Source organism: Myiozetetes cayanensis, unplaced genomic scaffold, assembly GCF_022539395.1.
Source record: "Myiozetetes cayanensis isolate MyiCay16 unplaced genomic scaffold, myiCay2020 scf5-8, whole genome shotgun sequence".
NCBI classification, from domain to species: Eukaryota; Metazoa; Chordata; class Aves; order Passeriformes; family Tyrannidae; genus Myiozetetes; species Myiozetetes cayanensis.
Window position 1 is genome coordinate 29,739,883 of NW_026087742.1, and position 20,034 is coordinate 29,759,916.

The 20,034-nt window shown below is 42.5% G+C and overlaps 1 protein-coding gene across 1 annotated transcript; it reads right to left on the reverse strand.

Annotated features, from left to right (window-relative positions):
* Positions 1-1,743: 1,743 nt before the first annotated feature.
* Positions 1,744-13,163, reverse strand: CLNS1A (chloride nucleotide-sensitive channel 1A). The gene is made up of 7 exons (XM_050331733.1): positions 12,995-13,163; positions 10,749-10,885; positions 8,319-8,429; positions 7,465-7,575; positions 6,862-7,035; positions 4,642-4,725; positions 1,744-2,518 (listed from the first exon to the last, which is right to left on the reverse strand). Exons 1-6 carry the CDS (start codon positions 13,141-13,143, stop codon positions 4,658-4,660), a joined length of 750 nt encoding a protein of 249 aa, XP_050187690.1. The 5' UTR covers positions 13,144-13,163; the 3' UTR covers positions 1,744-2,518; positions 4,642-4,657.
* Positions 13,164-20,034: the final 6,871 nt, after the last annotated feature.

A 20,034-nucleotide genomic window follows, 5' to 3' on the forward strand; every position in this document is an offset into this window, starting at 1 on the left:
AAGGTCTCAAAAATAAACCTCAAAGAGCATAAGAACAGACAGGGAAAAGAGAAAGCAGAGACAAACTAAAATGGGCAACCAAAATTTGTTAGATTAGAGGCCCTACTTCGATGTCATTTTTAAAGGCCTGCAAAAGCAAAGTCCATAAGTGAAGAGGTCATAACAGATATGACTTCTCCACATCTGTATTGTTTATTTTGGCATAACATATAGTTTAAAAGAAGTTGGTACAAATCTGGGTGATTAACAAGTAGTTGCTCTGTTTATAGCCACTAGAAGTAGAATATAAAATTAAGAGACACTAAGAGGTAGACAAACCTTAAATTGACTAAATTAACACAAAACAAATGAACAAACAAAACCAACAAAACAAAAAGTAGCAGAAACAATGAAAAATAAACCCAAGTTAGGAACTGAAGAATTTAACTATTTTTGGTAGGACAAACAAAAATGAGTATTTTACATTCAAAGCAATGAATGCTTATGAAGTCCAGATCACTTACACATAGCCTAAATGCAAAGAAGTTTTATTGAAAACAAAACTCGTCAGTTCACACAAGACACTTCTCAGTGCTACCCTTCAGGGCTCTTCCAGGTTTTTTTGCACCTCACCAAAATTAATTTTGCTCCATTGATTGGACTAGAAGACAAGAAGTCTGTTCCTGGAGCTCCGTATTAGTAACAACACAAATTCTCCCTTTGGAGCTTCCTAGTGCTTGGATTTGAGTGCTGAGAGGAGCTGTGTACAGTCCAGCTGCCCTATGGTTAACTGTGCCCAAATGCCAGGGTATGTAACAGTCTGCAGTTTAGTGTGGAAAAGAACAGAGAGACCACACTGCAACTCAGATTTACACACACACAGAGCAAAACCCATCAATATGTTTTAACAGTGACTGGTGAGTTAGAGCTGAATGAGCCTTTCGCCTGAACTATGGTATTGGTACAGTTTTACCTGTCCCAAAACCTCACCGTGCTAAGATTCTCCAAATCCTAGTGCAAAAATCAACACATCACTCAGTACCTTCCAATGTAGCCCTAACAAAAACATGCTCATATTTACATAAATACATATATACATATGGATATATAGGGGTTAGTACAGACATCCTTGTAGAGTGTCTCATTGTGTAACGTGCCAAATACCTCATTTATTCAGCAATGGTTCACAACACTATTAAGACATCCCTAATTTGACTGGCATTCCTAATAAATATTCAACAAAGGGTGGTTCTAATTACCACATACCTTGAAACCAGATCACACCCCAATGTGCTAAGCAGGGCAGGACCACTCAATACAATTCAAAGAGTGTAAGGCCAGTAAAGAAAACTGTTCATACACCAACACAGCAACACCCCCAAAAAGGAATCACAAGTCAACTTCAAATCAAAAGAAAACAGAAGTTTGTTATCAGACTTTCAGTACTGGGGGGAAGTGGGAACAACCTGAATTTGCTGATGTTGCCCCATGGCAAAAACACCACCCCAGAGAGACAAGAAACATGAAAAGCTGCAGCAGGATCAAGATCTTGGCAATCTAAGGCCAAGCTTCCTAAGTTTGGGATGCGTCAGACTAATTCTGTCACAGGCACACTCTGCAAATATTCCACCCTTTTATCCTCACATGTGGGTAAATGATGAAAATGGCTTCACTGGAGTTTTTTGTTACAGAAGAGAGTGCTGAAACTCTAGGGCTGAAGCTGTTTGCTGAAGAAAAGGGCTGAGAACTACAACACAGAGCTGGTTGTGAGATACAAAAATCTTAGTTTATTTACCAATGTTAACATTTAATACAAAGACACAAAACAGTTCTCTTTCTCCAGACATTACAGACTTTACTCCATCTCCTCTATGCCCAAACTCTGCTCTCAGAGAAATGAAAGGGATAGCACTTGAAATGATAAAGCCAGTTACTTGAGGGGCTTTTAATTTAGCTTTGCTTTTAATCCTTGGCCAACCCTATTTCCTTTTAGTTGTCACACCACTGAGTCAGTGAACAGGTAAAAAAATATGGAAAATTCCAGGACAATCTAAAATTCCGTTCTACTTACAGTTTTATTTCTGAAGTCCTAGAATTCCTACAAAGTCTTCTTTAAAAGGCCAGAGAGGTTGCTCAGAGAGTGAATCCATCCCTGGAAGTGCTGCACAGCTGGGCTGGGATGGAGTCCTGAGCAACCTGATCTACTGAATGGCATCCCTGCCCACGGCAGCGGGGGTTGGAACGAGATGATCTTTAACTGGGATGTTCCAACCCAAATCATTCTGTGATACTATGAAATGACCCCGATTAGCCCCATTCAAGTGTTAGATGCAAGAGGTTTTATTGTTTTTGTTTGTTTTGTTTTTTTAAATAACCCCATAGTGGTCACAAATGCCAAACCCTGTTTTAAACAACTCTACAAGCATTTATTGACCTAGATGTCTAAGCTTAGGTCATTAAGAAAAAAAAGGTTAACTCCCGATAGTCACTGCAATGCCTTCGGTTTTACAGCTTATTCTGGAATTGCCACAAGAGGAATCTGAAAGACACAAGACACCCAAGTTTACTTAATTGGCATTAAAATAAAAGGACATTAACCTTTATAAAGTAGTAGCTCTCTGTTGTTTGCAGTCAGAGGACAGCACTTTACTGCAAACTCACTAGTTTTCAGAAGGGCTGACCGTCTTTGCCTTTGGCAGCGGCTCCAAACTGAGGTCAGCTAAGGACAGCATGTGCTTACAGCATGCACTAGGGTGCCCTGGCAGACCCCGCTGCACCGCCGCACACAGACACATCAGTTGCTTAGGAACAATTACTGCAGCCTCGTGATGCAGCAGACAAAACACTGCTTCTTGCAAGAACAGTGGAAATGCCCCACATCAACCACCAGCAAGTCTTCCTGGAGCTTCAGCAGGAGACTGTCACATCCCATTTGAGTAACGAGCAGTGACACACAACATGAGCGTCCCACAGGGGCAGAGCTTTAGAGGCTGCTCTCGAAAGGGTCACCAACAAGGTGTTCATGTAGATCGTTTTGCAGTTCAGGGGGTTAAAAGGGCTGAGCCGTTCCATAAGATCACAGCAGGCTCCCTCTCTGTCCTTATTTTCAGAGTGCAGAGCCAAGGCACCCTCATGCTCCAACTTGTTAGCAGGGTCATTAGCACAGAGCTCCAAGAGTGTGTCCTTGTCACTTTGCACCTTCAGGTATGTATTGCTGCCTTGGATCCTAGATTTCTGCACTTACTTAAATTACATCAACACACTCAGGCTGGCGGTTACTTAAAAAGGGCCACTGCATTCATGGCTCCCGGAATGCCACCTGGGGCAACGTCACTGCAACACCTGACACTGCACATGCAGGTCACTTATCTGCTTGGACAGGGATCAGCTCCTCAGCTCTGATCAGCATAAGCAAAAGGCAGAAAGAATCCCTCTCCAGTCACCTCTCACAGCATTAACCTCCTACGGCCACGTGCCGCACCATGGAAGGCATGGAGTAAGCAGCAGGAAGAATTCCACGACCAAAACTGCTTCTTAATGGGTGTATTTTGCACTTTGCTAGAAGATCAGTCTACAGCACTTCTACCAGCACTTTCAGGCTCCTTAGAGATCTGCTATCAGCCACTAACTCTCCTTAATCCAGCTCACGTTTAAATCAGGTTAATAAATAAAGCACTCAAATCTGAATTTTTCCACAGCATGATTTTTTTTTTTTTTAATAAACCACGGACCAGAGTAATCTTGGAGATGGAGTCATCAGAGTCAAACTTTCCATTTACTCTCTAAGAGGCACTTGATCTACAGCTAAAGGCTTTTCTTTAATTTTAAAGTCCGTCCTTTACCAAACTGGGTAACCATCCAGTGGCAGGACAACCAGTATCTGGACTTTTTTGGAAGAACTCCTCTCTGTTCTGCGAAGTCCTTCCCAGGGTAGAAGTGTGACTGCAGAAAAGTTTGAGCTCTTATGTGACAAATACCAATTCAGCACCAGTGGAAGTGGCTGAGGTCAGTAAGAGAACACAGGACTACTCTGAGACTTTCAGAACTGCAGCGACAAAGAAAGACAAGCAACGGAGGAGGAAAGCAGCTGCAAGAGGGCACACTGGCACAGCCACCTGAGCAGGATGTTGCCTCTGTGTTGTGCAGTCCTGACATCAATCCCATCCAGGCTGCACGGTAACTTTAACAGGAACTGTTCCTGCTCCACTTACAGAGAAGGATGAGATGGACTTGCAGTGCTGAGAACTGTCTTGCCCCCCTGAACAGCCTGGGAAATCCTGCACACTAAGGGCAAAACAACAGATACTAAGGACAGTAAGTTCCCAGGGATGGCTCCAGCATTCGTACACCAGCATTTAAGAGCCTTTGGATTGGACAATACTTAGATCAACTAAAGGGTTGATCTATCTTCCAGACAGGCATATCCATGCAGGTTGCCTCTGCAGGTTGATGCCAGTAGGCATTTTGGACAGATCACTGAACATCTTTCCACACCTGTGCTAACTACAGTTACCTTTTCCTTCCTCTAAATCACCATCATTCTGATATAATCATGAAACACTTTCTGTAGGAGATCTGGGATCACATACATTACACAAATTACTGGGAGGGAAGGCTCTGCAGGACTGAAAAGCATTGCTGTTGGAAGTCAGAGGAACTTACAGCACATAGGTCCTCCTCAGTGATCGACTTCTGCGTCTTCAAACTGCCCGGCAACTACTGGTGCTACATCCACCTCCATCCCATCTGAAAGAAATAGCCAGTGCTCTGTAACCAAGCGGATGATGTTTTCACGGGAAAGAGAGCAGGTGCCCTCTGCTGACAAGAGGTGGCAAGGACAGAAAACTCCGTCGCTGAACTCCTGAAAGCGGCTTAAGGAAACACTGATGTGCTCACGAGTTTCTGGGTTTGTTCCAGCTCTACTGGTTGGTCACTTAAAGACATCACTGCTTCCTACAACCTCACCTCACCCTGTCCTACTGAAAGACTTAAACACTGGATTTAAACTATTTCATGTTTTAAATGAGGTTTCAGTGTAACAAATGATGTAACAATTCCTTTGAATGCCTCTAATTATGCAAAAAGAGGTTAGGTCCTGTTCTGAAAGCGGTCTCAACGATCATCAAAAGAAACAAAAGAACAATTTCTCTATGCTACAACGTCAAACATTAATGTAATTCTGAAACTGAGCAGCCCTGGGAAGATTTATAATTGCAGAAAACCAAGCAGCAGTACCATAGCAAATAAGATTGGGAAAGTAAATAAATCTGATGAAGATGACTCTGAGACATGTGACATACTTGCTGTTCAATTTATATTCATTTTCAAAATTTTGGGGTTCAGAAACCTGACTAAATTTTCAAAGGGCACTACTAAAACAGGAGTGTATCACCTAAGGTTGTCTTTACATTACATAAATTTATTTGAAGTTGCAGAACAAAGAACCCGTAAACAACGGACAAAACAGATAAGATTAAAAAAATCCTCCCTGTGGATGAGAACAGGTTAGTTATTACTTTGTTGACTCTTCTACACAAGCTGATAGCTATAAATCCACAACTGCTGCATCATTTTCCATCTTTCAAAAACAATGGGCATTTTAAAAGCACCACGATTTATATATATTTAAAAAAAGCAATGCTACTAAACTACTTCCCCGTTCTTCTCCCGGGTAATATATTGCTCCATTGAAAACAGGATGCAGAAAAGGCAAAGTCTGAGACATCCGTTTTCTCTCACCCAACAAAAAGAGATCTTACTCCTTAAATACATATTTGAACCATCAGTAGAATTAAGAGACAGCATCCTTCAGAAAAACAGATCTTTTTTTACATCTCTTTCAGTATGTTTCATTGTTTCTGAATTCACCTTGAACTCTGTTAAGACAATTATTAACTTACAATTTAGGGTATAAAAAAACCCAAACAAATGCTACAACTCATTTAGAGTAGAAATTGCTTCCTAATCCCAGTGTAGACTGACAAGTTAAATTTTTTTTTAATCCTAAATCCACTTCACACTACCACTCTTCCAGGAAATTATACCAGGAAGATTCAAGAATTCTTAACACAGCAGTGCTCACTCTCTAACAGAGCAGCCCTCAATACACAGCGGCAACACCCTGCCTGTAGGGTCACAGGCATGTGGGTAATACCTTCTGCAGTAAAGTATCACTCACATCATCATACTTGCTCTGTCCTTGCATTTATAGATTAGCCAGACTGGAGAACCAGTGCTTTCATATCACAGAATCATAGAATGGTTTGGGTTGGAAGGGACCTTGCAGCCATGGGCAGGGACCATGCTTCTCCAGGCTGAACAACCCCAACTCTCTCAATCTGTCCCCATAGGAGAGGTGCTCCAGGCCCCTGATCATCTTCAAGACCTCCTCTAGACTCGCTCCAGTAAATCCATGTTCTTCTTATGCTCCGGACTCCAGAGCTGGAGGCGGAAGTCTGGGTGGGGCCTCACCAGAGAGAGTAAAGGGACAGAATCACCTCCCTCGACCTGCTGGCCATCAAAATGGTTGGTTTTCTGGGCTGTGAGCCCACATTGTTGGATCATGTCCAACTCTTGATCCTCCAGCACCCCCAAGTCCTTTTTGACAGGGCTGCTCTTAATCCCTTTATCCCCCAGTTTGCATCAGGAGTTGCACCAATTCACATGCAGCACTTCGCACTTCGCCCTGTCGAACCTCCTGAAGTTCCTGTGGGCCCATTCCTCAAGTTTGTCCAGGTCCCTCTGGATGGCATCCCATCCTTCAGAAACATCAACTGCACCCCTCAGCTTGGTGTCATCTGCAAGCTTGCTGAGGGTGCAGCCCATCCCACTGGCTATGTCACTGATGAAGATATTCTTTGGTAAAACAAAAGCATTTCTTACCTTCAAACTCCCTTATCGAGTCCTCTGTTCTCACTCCAGCCATGTTGTACTGAGTGCTGACAGACTGGGCTAACATGCCTTCTAACCTCTCCAGCGTGGCCTGACCTTCTGCAGTTAAATGCGACAATCCTTCTTCGTACGTGTAAAAGCTTGGGATGTCACCTTGTTCTAGCTCTGCAAAAACAAGTTTGTCTTTATCAGACCTAAGTTTAGGAGGGGTGGAGGAGCAGGACATCAGCTAGGCAAGTTATGCTCAGATGAGACTGACTGAGATGAAAAAGCTGCTTACATGAGGCACAGAATGTACACAGTGATGTGAACTGACCACACTGCAGCATGGGCACTGAGCCTGGGCCAGCACAGCCACTGGGCACAGGAAAGGCCGCTCTTTGCATCTGTGGCCTTTTGAGAACCAGAACAATGCTTTTGCTGAATTCCTGTGATTTGTGACAGCTAAACTATGTATTCCCTGCCGATTTATGTGTTTCTATACTGGGTCTGTGACAAAAAGAATGTTTTGGCAAGATGAGTAATACACAATTATGACAGGTACCAGGTGTCCAAGTGCTGGCAGATATTTCAAAAGAAGCAACTGTTACCAACCACGGGCCTCAACATCGTACTCGTCCCCTTCGTAATCATTGTCTGAATCGTCATCGTCCGGGTCTGGGTGCAGAGCTTGGCATTCACACATGGCTGAAAACATGGCTTCCACTGCAGGAACACAAGGGAACACAGACCTCTCTGGTTTCTACGCCAATACCCCAAAACAACATCAAAGAAACCCTGGACTGAGTGATCAAAGAGATTAAGAATATTCCTTTAGCAGAACCACCATGGAATTCCTATTTGAAAACATCATCCCACAAGTCAGCAGCCATGCAGGAAACAAATCGTGTTTCCTAGGTCCCAGCCTGGTGCTTTATCCTCTTAACAGCACTTCTCTGTAATTTCATTGATGATAAAGGTTTCTCTATGGACAATTCCACCTGTGGTTACCCACTACAGGAATCCTTGCAGTATCTCATTCATCAGATTCTTAAAACTCAAATCCAACTGTAAGCTCAACACCAGACAGGAAATGACTGCTTTCCAGTGATAGTGTCTGGGTATTAACATGTTCCTAATAAAATTGTCGCTGACTCAAATATCATTGAATTAGTAATTTAAAAGACATTTCCCATATATGTTCTCTCCAAATGTATATAAGTGAGACTGTTCATGTCATGTATTTATACTCTATTTTAAAACATTGGAATTTTCCTTGAGAAGCAGCTGCTTGAAATATTCCAGCTTCAAGCCAGATAAAAAAATTTGCTTTGCTCTTTTCAGCACACAGGAATCAGGGAATTAAAAGAAGGGCACTGAAAAATCATGGCATTTACATCTCTGTACCCCACTGTCTTCCACATATAGCCAGGACTTTAAACTAAGACACAGCTTCCCCCCTCACTTACAGGCTGATTTGTCGTTAGGTACAAATCTGAATTCTGCAATCGGTTCAACATCGTCATCACTGTCGTCCTCCTCCTCCTCCCCTTCAGCCATGGGAGCCTCTTTTGTCTCCTCTTTAGGAAATGGAAATATTTAAGAGAAATGTGTTTATTTAGTTTAAAAAAAAAAAGAAGAAGAAAAAAAGAAGTCACATTTGTTTATTCTTTCAGGAACACACATGTAATCAAGTCAGAAACCTGGACACAACCTGACAGAGGCACAAAAAACCCCTCTCTGTTCTCCCAGAAAACCCCATGAGATTCCAGGACTCACAAAGACATATGAGGTCTTCTCACAGCACCTTGACAGCACTTGCAACGCACACAAAAACTTCTCTACTTACAATTTTACGACTTAAGATTTCTGTAATGGTCACACAATGTATTCATGCACTTGAGAAAAATTGCCTGATCCTTATTAAAACCGAGTGTGCTCATACCCCGCCCCTAATTCACAATTCACACAATTGTTACCATTTAATTGCACGACACTACACGTCTTTTTTTAAATCACATGAATTTGACAGATCCTTAACATTACTGTCATGAAATCAGCCACCTTCCAGACCCCTGACAGGGGACTGACATTTACAGAGGATCTCTACTCCATTTCCAATATTCCTAGCTAGCCAGTGAGATGTTGGAGGTAGAAAGTGCACCCAGAGCCAGTGACAACTATGGGCAAGATGGCACTTCCTGACTTCTGTGCACGAATAAATAAGCAACAACACGGTGTTTTACTTTCTGTGAATATAAAAACCGCAGGGAATGGCTGCAGTTCATCACTTTGTGGCTGGGGACACTGCACTGACAGCCTCAGAAGGGCATAACTGTTTTCTACAGAAGATGCTGTTCCACTGAGAGTGGCTTTTATCACATACAAAACTGGCACCACCAAGAATACGAAGATGCCAAGAAGCTGCCAGCCAGCTGCCCCCAAAAATGTAGTGTGCAAAGGAAGCTGCCCAATCCTTTTCCAACAGACACCCGCAGGCACAGCTTGTTACTGTTGAGTCCAGCTCTTTGTTTTCAATGGAGTCAACCTCTGAGTGCCTTTTTCTAAAACAGGGGTGAGGACAAGGCACAAACTCACAGAGAGCACAACAAAAACTTTCAGAGAAGAACAAAATGTTCTCTGCCCAACTGAGAATGAAGACTCCTGCAGCCAAGAAAGCAGAAAGGTTTGGGTTTAACACTATTCAGCAGTTAAAACTGCAGGCCAGGGCTAGACTTGAAAACCAAAATCTACTTGCTGTAGAAGATTTACTGTAGGCAGAGTGTTTACATATAAAAGAAAGTTTACACACACACACAAAAAAACCCACATAAAAACCAGTCTATTAATGATTTCTAGATAAGAACTAACACAGGATATCTGGTATTTTCAAACACCATGATCAGAACGAATTAAAAGCTAGAAACAGTATCTTTCTTCAGACGAGGCTCAGTTTATTTCAAAATAACCCATTAAAGGAAAATGAGGAAGAAGAACCAGGAGGAAGATGCATGTTCTCTTATTATTTGTAATGACAGACTGTCAGAGATTATTTGTAACTTGAGAGAAGGAAATAATGAAGAGTATTAATAGCTTGGAAATGGCTCTGCCTCCTCAGAGTCTTGTCATTACTTTCTGGATACATTAAAAAAAAAAAAACCAACAGATTTTAACCTTTAACTATTATGACCAGTAGGTATGAAGGGAAAAGAAGACCTGCCCAAGAGCTAACACCCTTTACTCTTCAACTGAGACGGCAGTTTATGACACAGTTAAAATATTAGTAGGTCTACCATAAGAAAAAAAAAATTAATATATATTAAAAAAAAACCCACCTTCATACAAACAATGAAACAGAAAGTTTGTTTCTCTATATGAAAGCAAGAACAGTCAAAAAGGTGGGTTTAGTGGGCAATCTACAAAGATCCATTAAAGTCTGGTCACATGACCTATTGTCTTTTTTGTTTTTAAGTAAGCTGTGGGAGAAAATGAATGAAAATTTCCAGCCTGCTGTGAAACAGCAGGAATCCATAAAGCCTGGAGAGGGCAACAACATTAATATAAATTCAATAAAGAGAAAAATTATACCCAAGCTGGAATCACAGGGAGACTGCAGAGGAACTAAATTGTTTAAAATGGTGTAACAGAGCAGAGCAGTGATTCTCAGCATCTCCAGCTGTACACAGTCCCAGGCTGAGAGCAGAACTGTACAGAAGGGACTCCAGAAGCGTGCAAAGCTGTACTTCTAAGATAACTATACTTTGTAAAAATGAAAAAGAAAATACAAGCTATTACTCAAATGAAGCCTATAATTTTTAAAACCAACAATTACTCTTTTTGAAGAAGAAACCACGTCACTCAGGACAGAGTGGGAGCACTAAGGAACACTCCGGGCATACCTTCAAATTTGGCGTTCACCATGACATACAAGTGCTCCCTTGGGAAGGCGCTCAGGTCCCTGGAGACGGCATGTAAACTTATGGTGGGATAATCCAAGGAGAAGCCAACTCCAGAGTTTTCCAACCAAGACAGGCGACTAACAAGGAAGGGGAAAAAAGACACAAGTTACAAACTAACAGTGGTATCCACGGTACCTGACTCGAGCCTGCAGAAAAGCAAAACAATCCTAAAAGAGTAATTCTGGACAAGGCACTCTCCAGGCATACACAGACCTGCACCTGTCCAAACGGGACTTTGAAATGGCATTAACTGTTGGCTGAGGTAAAAGAAACCTCTTCTCAAAGAATGTGAAGCTGAGCACCCCAAAAACATCACAGCTTTATCACATTTGCACTGAATGCTGAATTTCACTCCTTACCTCTTCATTTTCTCCTCCCTGTAGGTACCTATCATTCCAAAGATAACGACAGTGGTTCCAAAGTGTGATTTATAACTCAAACTACTCAGTGTGGTTTCTCAAGACAAGGAGAACACTGAAAGGAAAGTCAATATCACAATTTCTAGAGAATTACAGATATGATGTGACTATAGCCTGGATGTATAAAAACAAACAGTTCTGTGATCAGCAGAGCTAACAAAGCCAGGTTACAGGTTACATTCCTCCCCTTGCAACCTCTGCTGTATAACCTCTGCTTCCCCCATTTTCACTCTCATCCCTAACTAACCACAGCAAGAGACAGCACAGGTTCTTACCACTGGGCTGCTGCCTCCTTTGTATCAGAATGATAGAAGTCTTTCTAGCCACCGAGAAATCACACTCAAGCTGGTTTTGAGTGTCTGCGATCAATGAGGTCACACAGTGAACAGAAATACTGAGGGGCAGAAAGCGAGACCTCTACCACATGCAAAACTCAGCATTTCATAAGCTTTTGTGGAGAGACAGAACCAATGGAAAGGTCACAGAAGACTCCTTGCCTTGGAAAATCTGGCTGAGAGCAAGAACTAGTGCAGTGGGAGCAAAGAATTTCTTTCCTAGCCTCAACTGGGCAGTCCTCAATGTTTACAGCTGCTGATAGAGACTCAGTACACGGATCCAGAGCCACACTGTCCTCCTGGGTGCCCAGTTCTCCCACGGCATTCCTGCAAACACTGGCATTTTCTATTCATTACCAGCAACTGACTCTGGTAAAACCTCTGCAAAACGCTCCAAACAAGTTGAGAGGAAGGTGGCAGCCTTGTATTGTGCCTCACACAAAAATGTATTGAAAGCAAGTTACAGAGAAACTCAACATTACACCTCTTGAGAGCTGACATCGCACAAACAAAAGCTCAGGTATCTGTGACCAAACTAAACAAAACAGTAAACAAAATTCCAGAGAGATTCCTCTCCCACACAACACCACTAACAAGCTTAGGTGGGGCAAAAGCCTCTCCAACAACACTGTCCATTTTACAAATGTTTCCTAGTCTATAAAGGTTTTAAAAGACAATTCTCTGTTCTCATTCTAAATGACGTTTTTATTCTAACAATGTTCTTCTAGTGCAGAATATATTACGAATATTTTCCATGGTCAAAGAAAATTATGTTGCTTTAACCATTAAGCTGTCTTCTTGAACTGTACAATGCAGAGAAGATTTAAAGGAGACATCTTCCAGAATAACCAGACTGATTTCTGCCTAGTAAGAACATACAGTCTCCACGTGATTCATGCAACATGAAAGACTTCACAGAACCACAGTAGCTAGTAACAGCAGAAACCCAACAGCCCCATCCACTCCCCTGTGAAAAGGGGAGAGGTGCCGTGTTTTTCATTACAGAACGGTTTGGGTTGGAAGAGACCTTCAAGATCATCTAGTCCTGATCCCCTGCCATGGGCAGGGACACCTTCCGCCAGACCAGGTTGCTCCAAGCCCCATCCAACCTGGCCCTGAATGCACCACCAGCCGGTCTCCCTTGCCGTGCTGTTCCCTCTTCCCTTGTTTAAAACACCGTTTTCGAGCAGGAACAGCAGGACACTCACACCGCCTGCCCCTCACAGCCCCCCAGGGCCTTCCCACACACCCTTATCCAAATCCCCCACATCCTGCCCTTCACCCCCTAGGGGTGACCCCGCAGTCCCCTCAGGGGAGGCTCCCACCCGCCGGCCTCCTCAGGATATCCCACGGCCCCCGCAGGACGCCCTCAGGAGCAGCCCCTCATAGCACGGTCCCCCGAGGGTCCCCAGCGCCGTGTGCTCCCCCGCACCTCTCGGCGATGTAGAGGGTGCCGGCGCCCAGGCTGCGCCCCGCCAGCAGCGCCTCCGTGTCCGGCTGCTGGTGCCGAACGCCATCGGCCGGCGGCGGGAACCGCTTGAGGAAACTCATGGCGCCGCCGCCGCCTCCCTGCTCCACCATCGCCGCCGCCGGAACAGGAACCGCGCCGCTCTGTGATGCAATTCCCCCTCACAGCAGCGTGGATCCGCGGGAGAGGGCGGCGTGTCACCCCCAGCCACGGTGTTCCTTGCGGTGCGAAGCGATACACGTACCTCCGCAGCGATGCGGGCTGTGCTCCAGGAGTGCCTCTGGCAGTTTTAGAGCGAAGTTTTCGTTTTCTGGAAAAGAGGAGCGAAGGGGAGGCGCGGAGGTGATCATTGAGGGTTGGAACGCATCAGCTGTGGAGACGGGCTGAGAGGGATGGGCTCGTTCAGCCCGGAGGGAAGAAGACTCCAAGCACATCTTAGAGCCACTTGCAGTACCTAAAGGGGCTACAAGACAGCTGGAGAGGGACTTCTGACAAGGGCATGGAGTGACAGGACAAGGAGCAATGGCTTTAAACTGACAGAGGCCAGGGTGAGATTAGATATTAGGAAGAAATTCTTTACTGTGAGATTGGTGAGGCACTGGAATAGGTTGCCCAGAGAAGTTGTGGATGTCCCATCCCTGGAACTGTTTCAGGCCAGGCTGGAGGATGGGGATTTGAGCAACCTAGTTTAGTGAAAGGTGTCCCTGCCAGTGGCATAGGGGTTGGAATGAGATGATCTGGAAGGTCCCTTTCAACCCAAGCCATTCCATAATTCTATGACTCTATAGTTGACAGTACCGGGTCCAGTCCTAGAATCACAGAATATCCTACATTCAAAGAGACCCACAAGGTCAAGTTAAGCTCCTGGATATGCAGAGGACAACTCGAAGAATCACATCATGTGTCTTGACAGCATTGTCCAAGCACTTATTGAACTCTGGCATACCTATTTTAGCGTGTAAGTCTCTGTTGGAGAGGTGAAAAGGGAAAAACAAAACACAGCAGCTTTTCAATTACCATTTTCAGATGCTGGAAAGGGAATTTTAGGTGGATGACCAGCACCCAATGCCTGATAGATGCACACAGAGAATAAAAAAAAATGTCATGAGTACCTGAATTGCCTAAAGGGTATCCAGTTGATTTCCTTAAGCACTAATGAACTTGGGATCAGCAGCCCAATAGTACTATGATATGTACCTCCCTGGGTGAAAACCCAGCTTCTCACAAACACAAACCAAATATGAACAGGATTAGGTCTCCATCTTTTCCTTCTCTGGACTTTCCTAGTTACAGTCTTGGATAGCAGAGAACCAAAGCAGTGCATTCTGGAAAAGGAAAGCGTGTGAAGAAATCGGGGGGAACAAGAATATAATGTGGTTCTCCTAGGCTGAGCTTTTGACAATGCTTTGGAAGGCTTCTCAACCATGCCTACACATTTTGGATTCTAATTATGCAAATAATTATTACTCATATAAATAACCACCTTGACTGAAATGAAAGCAAATTCCACGACGAAGCGATATTTAAACACCACTGGAACAGCTTGAAAAAAAACCAAAGAGGCAGCAGGAGATGAGGAAAAGGAAACGTCTCAACCGTCTTCAAGTTTGCCACGCCAAGACAAGGGCTCATCTGGAAACAAAAAATTATGATTCATCTATGAACACATATCAGGCTGTGGCAGGTGGTGGGAAGAGATGCAAAAGCATGGAAACACCATTCACCACACTTTGTGATTATAAATCAGTATTCCTGCTCATGCCCATTCCCTGTTACCTAACACGACTGTTATATCAGCCACAGAGAGCCCCTCTGTAGTTAACTCCAAATCACACAACTCCTTTAGGTTGTTCATTTATAAGATTTCTGAGCGACTGAGGTTGGATTAAGCCACTGCAGTGGAACACTAGAGAGTTCATTTCTCCTCCTGCATGCAAATGCGAGTCTTTCTTCTGTCACATACCATTCTTCCAAAAGAAAATGGGAAAAAGTGTGGCTTAAGTCCAGGCAGGGAAGTTGGTTTTGAGGACAAGGCATTAAAGAGGAGGAGAAATCCTTATCTTCCTCATTTACACAATCCAGACATACCAATCCGCTCATACCCCAGTACTGAGTGCTGCACCTAACAGGAGTTTAGAGCAGGAAGGCAGACATTTCCCGGAAGTTTACAAATGGAACAGAATGGTACTATTTGAAAATGCTTTTCCTCAGCTGTAAGAGCTTTAAGTGAGTCAAGATCCAAGCCCACACCGATATCTTAACACTGGGTGTCCAATAGTGATTTAGTCAACCAGGGCCATGTTCAGAGGCAATGGAGAGCAGCAGGTACCTTCTCGAGGTTAAGAGTCACTTAGGACAGAATGCAGAACTTGCCACCTAAGGGAGTTTGTTTCTTTCCACAGCACTGCCTGCCATAAGATGGCCAGTTCAGACTTAAAATACCCAGAACGCATCAAAAAATGCAAATATAAAATTTTGGCAGTGGATCTAGAGCAAAAGGATGATTTTCACAGCAATTTCTCATCACTACAGGAACATGTAGTAGCTTGACTACAACCACAGACACATTCAAAATAAAAAAAAAGTGTGATTCACACAGAGAGAAGCCCCCCTCTTATTTTTTCTCTCTCCCTGAATTTCTTCTGTTAAAGTCCTGAAATATCATCAGTGTCCGCTACCATTGCCACATGTCAGAATATCTGCTTCTCCAGTGCATCTCTGCAGGTTTTGTTTTTTTTTTCCCATTTTTTCCAGGTTTTACACATCTCAGCCTGAATCAATGAACCTGTCTCCTCTCTCATTAGCACGACATCGAAACCTCATGGATGTCTGCTGGAACAGCCTAGCTGGGTACGGTGCTGGCTGAAGGCATACTCGTTTTTGTCAAGTGACTGCAACATCGCTATGAAATGAGATAAAAAATTATGTAGAAAATGGAATACATGCAGAAAATCATTGTGACTGCAAAAACAAGTCCATCAGACCTCTCCCACCATCAGCCAGAGCTGGCCAAAGAAAGAAAGAAAGAAAGACTGTCAGTTGAGCTGCCATAACAAAAGCAACATAAACTATGAGCTGCCCATTCCCAAGGCAGACAGTGGGAATGACATGCAAGGAATCATCACAGGCTGGAACAATACACAGCAGCCATTACCTCGTGCTTGTTTTAAAACTGAAAAAGAAATGGGCACGTGTGATGTCCATTAAAATTCACTTGTATCTTCAATACACATTATACTTTTTACATCCAGTTATTTCAATTTTTTTTTATTATGACAATTTACATGTCATATTTATATGAAAGAAATGACAGTAGATATTATAACAAAACCATTATGAAAGAAAAGTTACACAATTAGGCCTACAAGCTATAAAATGGCTTCAGGCCCAGCTTATACACAAAGAGTTCTGACCAGACTGTAGTGAGAGACAACGCTGAACAATTCATTAACAAAAATATTGGCACCAGCCTTAACATTTTTTTTTTTAACTTCATTTACAAGGAATACAGTATTTAAACAGTTGTGTACTGCAAATCTAAAAACATTAGCTGTTAATAAACTGCAGTTAACCCTTTGAGCACTGAGGCCACCATGACTTCCATTTAAAAAAGTTTAAACGCAGCATGTTTTACATGCACGTGGTATTACTGGTGGGAGGGAAAAGACAGTGAAAGCACCACCCAATTTATGTGCAACAAGAATAACACTTCCAGTTTTTTCAACATATCTCCCCCCCTTCCCACACACACAGTGTGTGTCCCCTCGGTCCTCTCCCTTTGATATTGTAACAAGTCATGATTGAAGAGAAACTGAAGAAAACCAAAGTTCAGGGCTCAAGAAACGCAAGGGTTAAACTCTACATAAAGAGCTCAGCTTGTGGAACTTCACCGTGTTAATTCCTTAGAGAAAGAAAACAAAAAATTGAGGCCAGCTGTGAAGGAGACCATTTTTAAGGAACTCAAGATTTCTTTGCAAACATACAAACCAGCACCCAGGAGTTAAGACAAAACTGTATTTCATGGAAGTGTATGTTAAAGAGACCTGTCTGGCAGATTCGATCCAGTTCTCACAGAATATTGGAGAGTAACCATTCTGCTGGCAAGGGACCTGTTCTATGTTACCCAGGACGTTGAAAATGCCTGATGTTTATCTAATGTAGAGCATCTGTGCCCATGTGAGAACTGCTGTGCATACCGGGAGCGGTGACGTTATACGTTTGAATTGGTCACATCCCGTTCCTGGCCGCAGCAGGAGGGCTGTGGAACATGGGCAGGAATGAGCAGCCGCATTGGCACTGACAACACATTGATTTAATGCAAGTTTGGGGGAGGAGTATCATTTGAATGAATACAGGATAGGAATAAGATACTGTACAAGATTTTAGAGTCCATATAATGGGTACAAAATGGCAAACTAAACAAGGCTTACAGTTTTATGATTTGATTTCCTTTTCTACCACTACCCTGAGTAGCAGATTAATATCTATTACAGACTTTTAACTAACTAACAAATGGTGCACTCATAACTAGGCCTATTGCATGTTTTCATAGGACTTTATCCCCATAGAATCATTTAAGTCAAGTTCTGACAGACTAATCTAAGTTTAGTTGAGTGGGACACAGTCAGGGGAACAAACAAGAAAGCAAACTGTGCGGACCAATGTCTCCAGAAACAAACATTGTCATAATATTCTATAGACTGATCCTGATTTTTTCCACATCCACATTGCAGTGTTGGAACATTATTTCTTCAAGGAAGGATGAGACCTCGAGTAGATTTTCCAGTTACTTTGAAGGTCAGAATGAGAAAAGGAGGGTAATTGGGATGTTCCTCCTAAATGGAGACCTTCCATTAGATATATAGTCTTTAAAGGGCAAGTCACAAGTAGTTTTTAGGCCTGTCTTGCAAATGGCATGGGTTTGCATACACATTTTTCTGCTCCACTTTCCTCCGTCCATTCCCCATCTCCTCCTGCTATTTGAATGAGCATCCAAACAGCAGGAGCAAGTGACTCCGTCTGCACCTGGGGAACCAGTGAGACCGACTATACACAAAGTGCTGCAAAGTGCACAAAGTAAACCAACCGAACAACAGAGCCCCTCCATTGTTCAGCCCTTGGTAGCAACCTTTGGGGTTATATGCAGCAATAGTACTTACAGGCACACATGCCCCCTCTAACTGCAGTACTGTCCCCTCTCCTGCTGCTCAGCTCAGGCATGGGGTGCCAGCATTTACAAAATGATAGTCAAAAACCCAAGTTGTAGGACTTGCTTTTAATTGCAGTTGAATCTGGAGGCTTTACACCACAGATTCAATTATAAAAACTTACCTACTTTAGAGTGTTCTGTTCTTTCCCCCAGAACCTCTACAAAATCTTCTTTTTGTTTTTTAAGTGTCATATTAAGCAATATACATCTTTTGTAATACACAAAGTAAGTTAAGTTACTATGAAGTGCTGGGGCAATCAATTCCCAAGCACGTGGTTTTTGTTGTTATGAACTATCTCCGTTAGTTACATCTAATCTAAAAGAAGAGCTCAGTAAGTGATGTGACTTTCTGAAGTGACTAGTAGTCCTCAACACCCCAATCTGCTGGGTTTCCAGATTCAGAAGTAATTTTCAACTGGTAAATATTTCTGAAGCCAGAGTTCTCTGCTAGTTCTCAGATTGGGAACTCAACTGTCAAACATCAAAAATCAGTCACAGAATTTTTCTTACATCAGTATATACCAGAAGCAAAAGGATCATGCCTGTTGGATTTTTTTTACTTTCTGCCTTCCAGTGTTTCAAGTGAGATATACTTCCTATCCCAGCTGTTAGGGAGGGGAGGAAGAAGAAACAAACAGGAAACGTGGTCTTGATCCTGCAAATCCTTACTTTGGACAATATCCTAAATGCTTCTATATATGTATATGTGTTTTAAGCACGTAAGGAATTGCAAAATTCTGCTCTTCCATTTCTAGAGTTTCCCCCACCATACTCAACACAATGTTTTTCCCAAAGTTAGTGTCTTGATTGAACTACTTGATCTTTTATATATATTTATATATATATTTAAGGATTTGATATACCCACCAAATCGGAAGCATACATCAAATGTAAATACACAGCTAAGGGTGCACGCTGCACATCAGAACATCACAAGCCTGTGAACAGTAGCCACTGCACATGTACCTAAACCAATTTTCAAGGCCTATATATTGCCATTTTGAACGAGATGATACAAATCTCTTTGTCAGACCAGCTCTTGGGGCGAGCATTCCTGCCATGATTTATTTAAATCGCTGTGTACAAAGTGAATGTAAAAAAACTGGTGCTATAAAAATTCCTCATTTACTTTTTGTAAAAGAAGTTTTTGAAAATATGTGATTGGAAATAATTATTGGAAAGTTTAGACCAGGATTTCCTGCTGAAGAACACTGAAAACAAGTTATAAGCACCTGAAAAGAGAGGTATAAAATGGACACCCTGACAATGAATGATTAGAATTATTAAACAGTTGCAGCATCTGGATACCAATGTAGTTCAAATGACAGATGTGAAGAGAAATCAGAACAAGTGTACCACTACCATACAATTTTTCTTCTGTGAATATACATTTTTCCCCCTAGAGTTTCTTTGAGTAAGGTCTCTCACCAAGAGTTCAGACACAGCAATTAGAAAACAGAAGTGAAGAGAAAACAAAACAAATCCAAGTAAGTCATTAGCTCCTGTGATAGGAAGAGTAACTGAGACACTTAATACAAAGAAATCTTGAAGGTGACCTACTTCATAAATGAGCAATTTAGAAAAATGCATCTCATTTCTCTCAAGTGCTGCTAGAACAGAGCAATCTTTTCATTCAAAAAATAATCAGGATGATGCAGTAATTTTATAATGTAATTCAACATGTAGGAAATTAAACTATCAAAAAGTTGATTGTTCAGCACTGACCTTCCTACAAGATTTCAGCGCTAAGAGTTGTTTTGGTGATGCCATTTTCCATTTTTAAATCAAGACTATG

What these genes read in the sequence shown, in the direction of transcription:
- CLNS1A (XM_050331733.1), bottom strand. Translation starts at nt 13,143, where the DNA reads ATGGTGGAGCAGGGAGGCGGCGGCGGCGCCATGAGTTTCCTCAAGCGG. An exon ending in ACCCTCTACATCGCCGAGAG is followed by an intron (nt 10,886 to 12,994) that starts GTGCGGGGGAGC and finishes CTTCCTTGTTAG; the next exon opens with TCGCCTGTCTTGGTTGGAAA. An exon ending in CTCGATAAGGGAGTTTGAAG is followed by an intron (nt 4,726 to 6,861) that starts GTAAGAAATGCT and finishes TATTTCTTTCAG; the next exon opens with ATGGGATGGAGGTGGATGTA.